Here is a 14,861-nt window from a genome sequence, read left to right as displayed (position 1 = left end):
CCTTTATTCCCAGCACCAGAGGGCAGAGGGAGGCAGATCTCTGTGAGTTCAAGGCCAGCTAGGTCTACAGGGTTTCTATGCAGTCCTGAAATTTACAGAACCCGACTCAAAGAAACAAAAAAGAGAAAATTAAAAAAAGAAGTTAAAGAAGAGAATGAAGCTAATGTTGAAGAAATCCTAGAGGCAAGTGAGGTGGCGTGCACTGTGAAAGCAGAGGTGGGCAGATCTCGGAGTTACAGGAAAGCAAGGGATACACAGAGAAATCCTGTGCTAAAAACAAAACAAAAAAACCTCTCAAGAATGGTATTATGCCCAGCTTCTCAGCATGCACGGCCCCTGTCTTCTCTGATCCCTTCCCTGAGGTGATAGCAGTCTGTAATCTTTCCTTGCCCTACTGGTCTTTGATATTCCATTATTACTTGGCTTCATTGGCACAGAATGACGTTGTTTGGTTGCCTTTTGAATATAAAATTCCCACGTCCACATTACACTTTATTTGTCCCCAAATTCCTAGGACCAGGAAAAGTGGCAGTGTTAAATTCTGCCAACCGAACAGGAGTCTGTTTCCTGAAATATTGATACAAAGGCGGGATTTGCTTGGACGTCACAGGTCAAATTCCCAATGAATTGCATTCTAAGACACCGACGAACTCTGCCTGATCTCTTGTGACAGGCCTGGCAAGTTGGTGAGTCATGGGCCTAAGTTTCAGATATGGTTAGTCACTGTGTGCAATCACAGCACTTTGGTAACATTAAAAAACAAAAGCAGTAATTAGTGTATCCCAATCTGGTAGTTGTATCCAAGTTTTTTTCTTCTCCACCCTAAGAAGTCATTTAAAGGTTCTGTGAGTTGGTAGAGGCTGATTCTTCGGGGGTATTTTAGCCAAACCACCTTGTAGTCTAAATCTGTAGAGACAAACAGCTGAGAACACAGGCTTTCCTAATTCTGTAAGGTACATACAGCGAGCACAAAGCTTTCCTCTCCTCTCCTCTCCTTTAGACTTATACACAACTTCACGAGGTCTATCCTTTGCAAAAGGCGCGAACTTCCTCCTCGCCCGACCTAAGCTCTACGAATCAAAAGATGACTCCGCATTTAAAACTGTCCCAAGCCCCAGCGCGCGGGAGCCGGAAGCCGCGCCACGTGACGCGCCGTCCGTACGCAGCCATCCTCCGGAGAGCCCGTAGCCTCCACCGCTACTCCACTTCTCCGCTCCACCCGATGCCCTGCTAGGTAGCCACGAACTCTGGGTTCCCTAAATAAACCAGCCTCGTCCAGTGACGCCTCCTGGCCAACCCGCCAACGCGCCGGGACCACCGCCGCGAAACGCTTCCGCTAGGGCTCCCCCGCCCCCGACCACGTGATCACGCGAGACTTGGAAAAGGCGGCGGCGCGCCTTCTTTTACTCCAGCTCCGCGGCCCCGCCCACCCAGGGCCTGGCGACGCCCCGGCGCGCGTGCGCACGCGGTTCTCGCGGTGTCTCGCGCTCGGCCCCGCCCCCCGCTGCCCCCGCCCTTTCCGCCCCTCCCTCCCTCCGCCCTGTCTCTCGGCGGCAGCGACGGCGGCGGCTCGCGCAGCTTGTTGGCTCGCTATATAAAGGGGAGAAGCAGGCGGACCGGACGGCTGGAGCTGCAGCCGGTGGCGGCAGCGGTGGCGCGGGGAGCGGTGACCGGTGTTGGTTTCCCTCCTCGGCGCCGAGTGGGGGAGCGGGTGACGCCCCCTAACCCCCTAAGGGGTCGTGGCTTATTTTTTTTTCCCTTTTTTTTCCTTTAGGCGATTCTCGAGGTTTTTAGCTGCGGGAGGAGTGCCCCCCTCCTCCTGGTCTCCCGCCTCTTACTCCTTCTGGATCGGTTTTGTTGAGAAATTTTTGCCCCACTCTTGCGGGTGACTTGGGTCACCCTCCGGGTCTCAGTTTTTTTTTCTTTTTCTTTTTCTTTTTTTTTTTTTAATATCTCGTTCTCTCTTGTTTGTGTTGTGTGTGGAAATGGCGAACTCGGCAAACACAAACACCGTGGTAAGGACGTGGTGCGGTGGCCGGCGGGGGCTGCGAAAGGTTCCGGCGGCAGGCAACGGCCGGGGCGGGCGGGGGCGGGCCCGGGCGAGGCGGCGCTCCCGACCCGGTCCCCTCCGCCCTCCACCACCGCTGCCCGCCGCGGGCCTGGCCGGGCGGGGGGGCGCCGCGGGCTGGCGGGCGGAGGGCGGCGAGGCCGGGAGCGCCGCGGGGCGGGCCACGCAGGCCGTTGGGCCCTGGCTGCCGACCCCGGGGCGCAGGCAGGAGGGTGGCGGCCCCACGCGGGACCCGGACCCGGCCAGCCTCCCGAGCGTCCGCGGGTCGAGCCCCGCGTTTGGGGAGCCTCTTGGACGTCGCCAAGGCCGGGCGTGCCTTCGGGGGCTCTCTGGAGGTGGTGCTTTGGGAAGCCTCCGCTGGGGCCGATTTTACTAATCCTCCGAAAGGAAAAAAAAAAAAAGAGACAAAAAAGATGAAGGTTGGAAAGCACTTATCTCGGTTCCTCCCCAGTGGATAAAATGGCGAAGGGGAAGCAAAACCCCCGCGGTATCCTCGACTAGCAAAAGCACCAGAACAAACAAAGCCTACAGTGAGTGGCCCAAGAGTCCCCCGCTTTCGCCTTGATATTTGCCTACTTCCCGCTGCTCCCTTTTTTGGTTACTTGCGATCACGTAGGTTTGCAAAAAGCAGTCACATAAAAATAACCTTTTAAAAAGAGTCACCAACGCAATGTGATCACTAGGCCACCCCAACTCTTGATCCTTTTTTTTTTATTGTTACAATAAAACACATTTTTTTGTTTTGTTTTTTTGTTTGTTTTCTTGGGTTTTTTGCCCGGTCCCAAACGCCGCAGAACAGCCTGCGGCCGCCCGACACTGTACCGTTGGCGACTCGGGTCGATCCATCATGGCTGCGGCCGCTTACCCTGCTTTTCAGTGCCTGCGCCTTGTGGTCCTCCTCCCTTTGGCTGCCCTGTTTATATAGAGCCATTGCCGCTCTCTAATATAGACTCTGCCAGGATGGGAAGGTGCTTTTCAGGCCTACGTCACCGCCTCTCCATTTAAACACCAGATCCGGCTTTAAATAGTGAGAGCTGCAGAGCGCGGGGCTGGGAGGTGCGTGCTCCCGAGGCGAGAGGCGCCGGCGTGCGGAGTTCAGTTTATTTCTACGCTCCCTTCACGCCGAAATTTCGCTCCGGAGCCAGGAGGCTGTTGTCACGGACCCGAGTGTGTTTTTGCTGTGGCAGCTAGAGTGTACTGCCTTTGTTTGTAGTGGGAAGTAGGCCAGAATTGCAGCCTCGTTTTGTTCTTTTTTCCTTCCCTTTATACAGTTTAATTTTAAATCGTTTTAGATCAGATAGGATGATTTTCTTTTTCTTGGAAGAGATACTGTCAACATTCTCGGCTTTAAAAAAAATGGCGTTGTACGTTAAATGTTTCCCCAAAGAGGACTTGAGTTTGGTAGTGTTTTCTTAATACTCAAGGCATGAAGCTTTTCGCGGTGACTGAAGCTTCTGTGCTCACAATCCATTGATGTGTATGTAGAGTTAAGTGAAGAAAGAGGTACAGCCTAAACTGAATTTTAAGAATTAAAGATTAAGTAATGGTTTTAATTTTACCAGAAGCTAACATGGTCAAACCCACCCAGGTTACCAAATATTGTGCCAAAAAATTAGCAACCTCTAAAAGGAACCTTCCAATAATGCTACATGCAGTCTCCAATTTGCCAGTTTCAAAGTTTGGAAAATGTGTTTTAAAAGGACAGATTTATTAAATGACCTTGTATTCAATAAAGACAAAAGCCACTTCGAGTGAAGTTTAGCATTTTCCTTTTTCCTTCAGTAATAGTGCTTCTGAATTGGTTAAGTTATTGGCTAGTTGCTGAATGATTGAATAGTAGCAAGAGAACGAAATTTTGTGTCTCAGTGTTGGAATTTCTTTTATGGTGACTGATTTAAAAAATATTGAAACTTCTGGTCTGCTGGAAATTTATCCTACCAATTTAAAATTACATGACCAATGTAGAGTTTGGTGATATAGCTTGAAGGTACAGACCAGGACAGGGAAAAAACTGAGGTCATTTTTGTATGATCACATTTGGATAAGACTGCTGGGTATGACCAGAAGATGACTAGTGAACAAAGAGTTCCCCAAATATAAGAACTGGAAAGGCTGTGAGATGGGACGAGGGTTAAATCAAACATGGATAGTAGGAACCAGGCGTAACCATAAACTTATTAATTATGATGTTAGAAATTTTAGTCACAATCAAGGAAATTAGAACTGGAATTTGTGTATCCTGTCTGCATAAAGAACTTTGTTTTATGAACTACATTGCCCGGCCTTACACTTTTATAAAATATGTCACTGTAAAATTTAATTTAGTAAGGACAAAATATGTGTTTTGTTTTGTTTCGAAGACAGGTTCTCTGTGTAGAGGTCAGGCTGCCCTGGAACTCTGATATCCTCTTGTCTCTGCCTCAAGAGTGCTAAGCCTGACTTAGGATTGCAGTATCTTTAAAGTCGCAATTTAAAATAGATTTAGATAATTGACCCAGTGACTTGTATTTAAGGATTAGATATTTTATTAAGGATTTCTCAAAGCCTGTTAAAATTTTGAAATCAGTCTTTTATTGAATCTTATTTTTCCTTTAAAGCCTAAATTGTATAGATCTGTGATTGAAGATGTTATTAATGATGTCCGAGACATTTTTCTGGATGATGGAGTGGATGAACAGGTCCTGATGGAACTAAAAACTGTGAGTTTGTCTCTTTTTAAAAGAATATTTTAGTATTAATAACTTTTCTATGAAGATGTCGAATGATGAATGTTTGACTTTAAGGAGAGACAGTATATAGTGTAGTGAAAGGTATTGGCTTAAACTTCAGCTCTGCCGTCTCTACGTCCTCTACTTGGGTAGCTAGGTACCTTGTATTCAGCTTCCTTCCCTGTGAGATTGGAGGTGGTAGTGCAGACTCCTGGGTGGTGGTTCTCAGGATGAAGTGCAGTAAGCATAGAGAATGCCTGCCTATCACAATGGCTTATAATAGCTTTTCTTGTTCACATGTGATTTTTATGGTTGTTTTACTTGACATGTCAGTAATAGTATTTACTTTTTTTGTATTTTTATTGTATTTGTATTTTAAAATTTGTTTATGTTGAAGGAGGGATTGAACAAATGCTCAATAAAAAAGTGTAGGTACTAGAGTAAAATCCTTGGTGTAGACTAAATGCTCCTTTTATTGTGTATTATACACTGAGAACTAGTTTTTCCTCTTAGGTTTATTATGCAGACATACTTAAAGATTTTTTTTTTTAAATGGCATTTGTGTGGGCACTGAAGAGATAGCTCAGTGCTTGAGAGCTCTGGCTGATTGTCCAGAGGAACTGGGATTGATTCACAGCACCCACATGGTGGCTCACAATAGACTATAAGTACAGTCCCAGGAGGTGCCCTCTTTTGGCCTCCATGGGCATTAATCAGCACACAAATGGTGCACAGACATTCATGTGGGCAAAGCACACATACACATGGCAGCATGTGTGTTTTCTGGTGGTAGAATGAGGTGAAAGTGTGGAGTATTTTTGTACTAGTTAGACTAAGTACCCAATTTGAAAATTTCATAGTTTATTATTCTTTCATTTAAAAGTTGCATCTTGTATGGTTGGGAAAATGACTCAACGAGTAAGAGTGCTTGTTCTGAAGTTAAGAGGACCTGAGTTCACATCTCCTGCACCACATAAAAAAAGGCAGGTATGAGACCCACATGTGCCTGTCACCCCAGTGTCTGGGGGATTGAGACTGTGGATCCCAGGCGTTATTGACCAGCCTCTAAGCAAGGGCGGAGAGAGATAGAGGAAGTCATTTTAATATCCTTCTGAAGGTTCCACATGTACACATACAAAAATTGTCCACTGAGAAAAGTCAGTACCTCAGTTCAGCAGCCTAAGTGCACAGCACTTACCATGCCTTTCTGTTAGATTCTGTTCCTGTGCAGCAGCGCTGCGTTAGGTGTATATTTACTGTGCGGAGACTGTTCTAAAAATGTGTGCTCTGCTGTTTAGTCAAATGTGTAAACATTCGGAAGGTTTCATAACTTATAATGATTGTCGGAAGATCATTCAAAGAACAAGATATATTAATAGATTTTACTCTTAGTAATGAAAAGTTCATTGGTATGCAGATTGAGATTATATATTGTTGAACTTTAATATTTTAAAATATCTTTTGCTTTCTCAGTTGTGTAACTATATGAGAATTTTTTCTTTCTACCCTTCGATCAAAACAACATTGAAATGGAGAGGCAGATGGGAAATCCAGCTTCTTTATGCCATTTTTATCAGCTTTTTTTCCCAGTTAATTCTGGAAAAGTTGGCATCATTTATACAAACCCAGGCTTTTCATTTTAAAATTTTAACACTAAAAGTATCCCAATTTTTTTGAAGTGCTCAGTCATTTTTGGAAAGAGATAGAGGAACAGAAGCTGATTTTCTAAAGTTGTCCTTTGACTTGTGCTTTGGCATGTGCACAACCCCCACCTCAAAAAACTTGAAATAATAAATTAAAAAGAGAGAAATGGACCTGAGGTCAGAAGCAGTAACTGTTGGTTTAGAAAGCGGGAGCAGCTTCTTTAGAGCTGTGCTCAAGTCATCACAGCCAATACGTCCTTAGGGCATAGCTGTGGTCTTTTCCTTTCAGATGTGGAAGCTAGAATTTAGCACTCATTTAAAATGAAGTCTGAGCTTTATTGTGGTGATGAAATATGTCTTAATATGTTTAAGCACCTGTGGACAACTTCTAGAATATTGCCAATGTAAGAAAGGGAAAAAAATGTTAAGTTTTAGTGAAATGAGTAGTACTTACCTGGAGGGAAATAAGTTATTTTTTAATACTCAAGGATACAAGTGTTAGAATTCCTCTTATGAAATAGGAGTTGGAAGATCGTGGAACAGCATAGAGTATTTATAGTACATTAAGAATAAGGAAATAAACTATTCCCTACAGGGAGAGAAATGGAGTGCCTAAAGATAAAGGTGTAGAATGCCTCCTTTGGGATTTGGAACAGCATAGATGTCTAAATTATACGAAGATTAAATAGACAAGCTTACCTTCGTCCTTGTGCACTGGGGAATGTTTTACATTTTGCTGGACTCCGTAATTGTCTTCTCTGTAACATTATGTAAAGAATAAAGTTTTTTTAGAGATATAGAAATGGTATGGGTCAATCTGGGATCTTTATTTTCTCTTGCTTTGTCGGTTGACAGTTTGGAGAATTCTGTCTTTTGACTGGTCCCTATAGCTGTTCAAAGACATTAAATTGTCTTGGAAAAATCAAGTGTCTTCACTTGTGTGTTTCTGACATTTGAAAGTAACTCGTTCAGCATTTAATCTTCAGTTTCTACCATAATACTTGGCCTATGTAGCTGGCACTCAGTTAAATATTTAGCTGAACTGCTTAATTTCGGATGTGGCTTCTGAATCTTACTAATGCTATTTTTGTTATTGTTAAGTGGGGCACACACTTGGGTTGTAATAAGAGTTAAAGCTGTTAGACCAGAATGAACTTAATTCTCTGCACTAAATTTCAGGACCTCATTAGAATTTTCAGAATGTGCCCTAGATTTAACAGGTAGACCCTAGCCTTGCCCAGGACTGTCTGCAGTGACCGAAGTGTGTGTCTGTCATCTGCGCAGCCACATGTGGCTGTGCAGCATCTGGGATGTGATTGGAAGAACTGAGGAATACATTTTTGTTAATTTTATTTAATTTAAATTTAAATCACTACATGTGGTTAGTGATTATTACCACATTGAGCTATTCAGATTTTCTTGCTCACAAGGTTAGCATCCATTGTGTGTTTTATGATTTATAATGGGCTTTGTGAGTGAGCTCCTTTTTTAACTGTTTCACAGATTATCAAGGTTGCTGAGGCTATCAGATACAGTGGTAATTAGATTATGAACTGAGATGCACAGTGAGGCAGCATATAATTTAAAGATTAATTAGATATTGTCAGAAATGTCATTTAAAAACTAAAACAAACCTAGCCAATTATTTAAGTCAGTTCCTGACGTGTTAAGAACTCACTTAAGGCGTGTTTAAACTATGGGAGCTGGGGGGAAGGCATAAATATTGTCCATATTTAATTGGAATGTGTATTGGCAAGGAACTGGATGGGAATGACACTTTAGAAATTCTCTTCAAAGTAAATAATGAGCAAATAAGGAAGGGAAGGTAGGAGAAATGGTACTGTGTAAGGGCTACGTAGTGAAGTTGTCTCAGAAAACCAAAAACCCAAAACACTGTAAAAGCAAAACTCAAAGTGAATGATAAAACCAACCTGTCAGGCCTACCTATATATCTAAATAGCAAATATATAAACTGCGTGATTCCGAACCTCCATTCTCCCCCTCACTCACACACACTCACACACACCCACACCCACACTACATTGCTCTTCATCAGACTGGGAGCCTTGTACAAGCTAGGCCAATGCTATGCCAGTGAGCCACATCCTTAACCCTTTGCGTTCATGCTGATAAAATGGATTCCTCAGTTAGAGAGGAATCTGAAAATTGAGGTTCTATGCCTCTAGTTTAGTCCCTCAGCTGTGGTGCATTTGACGTTGGACTGATTTTGACAGCTGTATATCTAATGTTAGCAACTGACTGACTTCTGCCAGTTCTGACTTACACCCATTAGTTGTGTTCAGAGATGGCTTTATTGCCCATCTCCCTAAGGAAGAAGTAGCAAAATCACCACATGTTGAGAACCACTTTTCTAAATACACCCTAATTATACATAGATACTTAATACATTGATATAAATACCTAAACTATAAATTGAATAATTACCTGCTTCTGTCCTTTGACAAGAGTGTTTAGCTAGTAGGTAGTGGCAATATGAGAGCCTGTGTGCGCCATGAGATAAAAGACCTACATTCACATTTCTACCATCTTTTAGTTAAGTGTCCTTGACAAAGGATGGTCAGCATTTACCTTGTACTCAAACTGTGAAGTGCCCATTCTCCAGCAGTGTTGGATTAGAGATTTTGAATGGTTCCTGTTTCTGCAAAGTACCTAGCTTCTGGATAAAGTGTACACTGATTTTATTTCAGAGCTTCCAAAAGATGTTAGGGAACTTAGCTTCTCCAAAGAGTAAGTGAAACAGAAAGTAGAGGAAGGAACTGGTGAAATGAGAAGGGCGAGGCAAGGGCAGTACCAGGCATGGTGCTCAGAGACACAGAGTTAGTCTTCAGCCATGTAATTATCCTGCTTTTGCCTTCTGTTATTTGCTCGTCTTGGAGAACTTGCTTAACTACTCGTTTTTCAGGTTCCTTTTCTCTAAAGAAGGAGGTGATAATGTCTACATGTGTGCTTATTTCAATAGAATTAAATAAAATGTAGTTACCAGATCATCTCACATACAGTCTCAGACTTTTGGGGAACAGAAGCTAAATTTTTGTCATGTCAATTTTAGATACCTAGGCAAAAATTGCTGAAGTGTGAATGTGCCAGAATTAATATTTTACTTGTGGGAAAGGGAGTAAATAAAATTAAAAGAGCTCTTCCAGTTTTTTTAAGCAAAGAAATGCTTAACAATTCTATATCCCTAGTTCAGCATTACCAGCACAATTACTATTGCCAAAGCAGAGTAGCATTTTAACAGCTGATATTTAGGACCTAGAACTTTCTGATCAAGTTAAAATTGTGCAGAAGTGAAATTGAAGAGCTGAAGAGATGCTTGAGCAGTTAAGAGCGCTTGCTGCTCTTACAGAGGACCTGTCCTCAGTTCTTAGTACCCACGTGGAGGCTCACAACCATCCATAATTCATTTGCAGGGAATCTGATGCCTTCGGACCTCTGTGCGCATTAGACATACATACACGCCAGCATAGCAGTTAGATGCACGAACCTTTTTTAATAAATGAAAGTAAAAGATAAATATTGAGTGGGTAAATCCAGCTTTATTTGAAGGTATAAGCTTGGTGCTTAGTTATATGGTATTATTTCTGTGTTCATTAAGTTACTAGAACGTTTACGAAGCTGAGTTCTGATTCTTTTTTTTTTTCGGAGCTGGGGACCGAACCCAGGGCCTTGCGCTTGCTAGGCAAGTGCTCTACCGCTGAGCTAAATCCCCAACCCCTGAGTTCTGATTCTTGATGGACGGCCCAACCCCTGCCAAGCTTTTGGCAGGATGTGGACATGTTCATGTGTCAGGAGTGGCCAACACCTTTGTCGTTTAGTAGGCAAGGACTAGGAATGTTGCGTTTCCTGTGGGACCATCCCGTATGATACAGATATCCTCAGCCTAAAATGCCAGTAGTATCCTATACTGAAAACAGAATTCTAATAAACATTATTTTTTACAATCTTTCTTTAAATTTAATACTAAATAGCTTATAAATTCCTAGTTACCTGTTAAGTCCCAAGTAAAATAATGTCTTCATGAAGGAATTCATTCAAAAGTAGAACTATCTCTAACAGCACATGGGGTAACACCCTCCCACCCCCAACACCCCCTACCCTCGAATGGGTGGCCTTGGAAACAGACACACTGGCCTTTGCCCCTCTCCTGTGTCTGCACTGAAGACATGGCTCAGCATGCCCAGTCTAAGAGACTGCCTTTCTCTGGGCTTACGGAACTTTGATATGGTTCATTTTAGAAACTGCACATTAAGAGCAATGGAGTAGCCTAAGGTTATTTAGCAGAAAGTAGCTCAGTATTGTAACAAATACAGTACCCGTTGCAGTGGCAGCTAGTCTTTGCAAACAAGCCATACTAAGCCTCTGCTCAGGAGTCTGACTAACTGGGGCAATAGATGGGACTAAGCTGCTGTTCTTAAAAATAGTTGCTAGTTTCCCCTTATCTACAGTCTTTCTTTTTTTAAAAAGATTTGTTTATTCATGTATGTAAGTACACTGTCACTGTCTTCAGACACACCAGAAGAGGGCATCAGATCCCATTACAGATGGTTGGGAGCCACCATGTGGTTGCTGGGAATTGAACTCAGGACCTCTGGAAGAAACAGCCAGTGCTCTTAACCTCTGAGCCATCTCTCCTGCCCCTTTACAGTCTTTCTTTAAAAAGGAAATGTGTGTGGGTGTTTTGCTTGTAGGTACCATGGCTGTGCTCAGTGCTTGTGGAGGCCAGGGGATGGCATTGGATTTCTTGGAACTGGGGTTACAGACTATTGAGAGGTGTCATGAGAGAACTGGGAACTGAACCTGCGACCTCTGAAAGAGCAGCAAGTGCTCTTAACTACTAAGTCATTCTCTCCAGATTCCTTATCTTATTTTTTGAGGTTTTGATTACCCTTAGTCAGCTTTGTTAGGAAAATATTAAGTGAAATAATCCAGAAATCAGTAATTTGTGAGTTGTAGGTTGTGTGCATGCTGACCAGAATGATAAAATCTTTCTCCAGTCAGCTGTGTAGTATCTAGTTGTGAGTCATTTCTCTGTCCAGCTTATCCACTCTGCATATGCAACTCATCCATTAATCATTTAATGTCCACCCAGGTGCCGAAATACCTGTGCAGTGTCATAGTGTGTTTGTTTAGATAACCTAACAAGTGTCTGTACTTCACCTAAATCTTACCACATAGATATTGGATTTCATATCCCCACGAGAAGCTGCAGACATTCAATAAAGTACTTTGAGAAAGAGACAATCACATAGCTTGTTATCCCAGAATATTCTTATAGGTGTTCTCTTTTATTGCACTGTTTATAGTTTGCTAATTAAACTTTTATCATGGGTATGTATGTAGGGGGAAAAAATCATAATTGAGGTGAGAATGGTTTTAGACTTCCAGTTGGGATGCGGGCTATTTTTACAGATATAAAGGTGATTATATTATAGGTTATATACATATATATCATAATGTTCAGATTATGCAGATTAATATAATTAACATAATCTATAATATAGTCTACAGATTATTACAGTTCAGCAGATGTGTTTGTAAACTTTAGAAAGTTAATCCATTAACTAACAGTGCAGAAAACAATGTTTCTTAAGCTTTTATGTATACTGTATAACCCAATAAAAACATAGAATGAATGAAAATATATATATATATATATATATATATATATATATATAAAATCCCCCCCCAAAAGAAAAGCATTGGTTTAGATTTTAATACAACTATTCTTACTTTTGCAAACATCACAAAATAACCTTGGCAATTTATTATAATGGCTTGTGGCTCACTTCTTAATCTGACGATAGCCTAAGTCTGGGATTTCACCTCAGAATCAGCTCTCCTCCTCTTGTGTAGCAGCCAGCTCCTCTTCTTTCCTTTCCTTTCCTTTCCTTCCCTTCCCTTCCCTTCCCTTCCCTTCCCTTCCCTTCCCTTCCCTTCCCTTCCCTTCCCTTCCCTTCCCTTCCCTTCCCTTCCCTTCCCTCCCCTCCCCTCTCCTCTCCTCTCCTCTCCTCTCCTCTCCTCTCCCCTCCCCTCCCCTCCCCTCCCCTCCCCTCCCCTCCCCTCCCCTCTCCTTTCCTTTCCTTCTTCCTTTTATTTTCTTATGGTTCTGGATTTGTGGTTCTCATTTCATGCTAACCGGGAAAGCACTCTTACTACTGAAATACACTGTAAACCTTCTCAGTTCTGAATTTTGATTGCTAGGTCCTTGACAGAAGAAAGTAGGGGAGTAGACTATGTACTTAGCTGCTCATTACATGTAGCCAATATTCATTGGAATGATGGGCTCACAACCAACTGATGGTAATAACAATACAACACTGAATTTAGGGAAGTAAAGAGGGGCTATAGAGAGATGGCTCAGTCATCTGAGCACAGAACGTAAGAGCTCTGTTCCTAGAACCCACTTCCTAGAACCTATAGCCAGCTCAACTGCGTGTAACTCCAGTTCCAGGGGGATTCTACCTACACCCTTTTCTGTTAGTGAGGACAGCCCACAAGCAAGTGATATGTCTTCACATACACACAAATAATTCTTAGAAGGGGGAACAAAAATATTCATAGGAGATAGGGAGACAAAGTTTGGAGCAGAGACTGAAGGACTGCCCCACCTGGGGATCTAGCCCATATACATACAGCCACCAAACCCAGACAATATTGATGAAGTCAAGAAGTGCATGCTGACAGGAACCTGATAGAGCTGTCTCCTTAGAGGCTCTGCCAGAGCATGACAAATACAGAGGTGAATGCTTGCAGCCACCCATTGAACTGACAATGAGGTCCCCATTGGAGGAGTTAGAGAACGAACTGAAGGAGCTGAAGGGGCTTGCAACCCCATAAAAACAACAATACCAACCAACCAGAGCTCCCAGGAACTAAACCACCATCCAAAGAGTACACATGGACGGACCCATGACTCCAGCTGCATATGTAGCAGAGGATGGCCTTGTTGGGCACCAATGGGAGGAGAAGCCTTTGGTACTGCCAAGGCTGGACTCCCCAGTGTAGGGGAATGTCAGGGTGGGAGATGGGAAAGGGTGGGTGGTTGGGTTGGGGAACACCCTTAAAGAAAAAGGGGAAGAGGCGATGGATGGGATAAGGGTTTATGAAGGGGAAACTGGAAAAAGGGAATAACATTTGAAATGTAAGTAAAAAAAAAAATCCAATAAAAAAAAACCGAAAAAGTATAATGGGTTGGATATTGGACATTGTTAGAAAATGTACTTTAAGAACTAGTTTGGATTGTCTTCATCACCTCCTCAGTTAGAAAATTATTCTGTAAAACTTCTTCCCCCTCTTGGGGGAGGATCTTTGGAACTTACTATGTAGGCTAGGCTGGCCTTGAACTCAGACATCCACTTGCCTCTGTTTCCCAAGTGCTGTGAGTAAAGGTGTGTGACTGGCTTAAAAAAGTTTCTTAAACACTGACTATTCTTTTACTTTATATTTTGATTTTGATTTTAAGAAAAAAATGTATTTTGTCTGTGTGTTTGCACACACATGTGTATATACCACCATGTGCATGTGGAGGTTAGGTGATAATTTGTGGGAGTTGCTCCCCCCCCCCCCCCCTCCGCAGAGTTCAGCCAGATAAAATTTGGACTCTTAGGAAGTACTACTTTGTTGCTCTAGGAAGTTGTTTTTAGTGTGAAGTTTGTAAAAGCCTCTATTGGCTAGAAGTTTAACAATAATCTAAATGAATTCCCTTTAGTTTTAGATGAGGAAATGTGTAAGAATGTTACACGATTGAGTCACATTAGTAGACAAACCAGGATTAACTGGTTTTCCAGCCTCTGATGTAATGCTGTTACCTAATTAAAGCCACTATTGGATTAGTAATAACAGCGAGCGCTCAGTGACCACTCACTTTAAGCTCCCATAGCCATGAGTGAGTGGAGGTTAGTACTGTTTTAAGTACAGATTTCAGGCCTTTAAGCATCGGGTTTGCTAGGGAAGTAGTTCTGTTGTGAACCTGACTTACTTCATTCTTCAGAACACTGCTGGAAAGACACTGGGACTGTTGGAGCAGGTTGTCATAAATCTAGGTCATGTAGAGAGGGAAAGGCGAGGGGAATTTTGCTTTGTTTTGAGTCTGTGAGTACAGGAGCCTCTGAAAGGATCCTGAGGAAACAGAGCTCTGAGTTAGCAAAGCAGTATCTCAAGAGCGGATCCTGGACTTAAAAACAGAATGCATACACGGATGGACTAGTGTAAAACTGACCAAATTGTTTCTTTGCATTTTAGAGGCACAATTTTACTTTCTTAGATAATTTCTTATAGGAGTGAAACTCTAAACAATAAACATAGGAGAAAGCAAATATGTTATGGGAATGTTTTCATTTCCTTTCTTTTGGGTGGTTCTTCCTCCCCTTTCCTCCCATTATGAATTTACCGTGTGGTGAAATAAGAAAGTACAAATTGGGT

General features: G+C 42.6%; 1 protein-coding gene and 1 long non-coding RNA gene across 4 annotated transcripts in view; one reads left to right on the top strand and one right to left on the bottom strand.

Moving 5' to 3' along the window:
- Positions 1-1,542: 1,542 nt before the first annotated feature.
- Positions 1,543-14,861, top strand: part of Gtf2a1 (general transcription factor 2A subunit 1) — a 32,616-nt gene continuing 19,297 nt past the window's right edge. Inside the window, 2 exon segments of one of the 3 annotated variants that reach the window (NM_022208.2) lie at positions 1,543-2,015; positions 4,666-4,767. In NM_022208.2, coding sequence (NP_071544.1) covers positions 1,986-2,015; positions 4,666-4,767 — 132 coding nt within the window. In that variant the 5' untranslated portion in view covers positions 1,543-1,985. 3 annotated transcript variants of the gene reach the window in all.
- On the bottom strand, positions 2,763-7,177 carry LOC148005410 (uncharacterized). Its single transcript, XR_015623283.1, has 2 exons — positions 7,119-7,177; positions 2,763-3,583 (listed from the first exon to the last, which is right to left on the bottom strand). It is a non-coding gene; the product is annotated as an uncharacterized LOC148005410 (long non-coding RNA).

This window comes from Rattus norvegicus, chromosome 6, assembly GCF_021556685.1.
Source record: "Rattus norvegicus strain SHRSP/BbbUtx chromosome 6, alternate assembly SHRSP_T2T, whole genome shotgun sequence".
Lineage (NCBI taxonomy): Eukaryota > Metazoa > Chordata > Mammalia > Rodentia > Muridae > Rattus > Rattus norvegicus.
The sequence above is the reverse complement of the archived record's forward strand: the minus strand, read 5'-3'. Positions and strand labels throughout refer to the sequence as shown.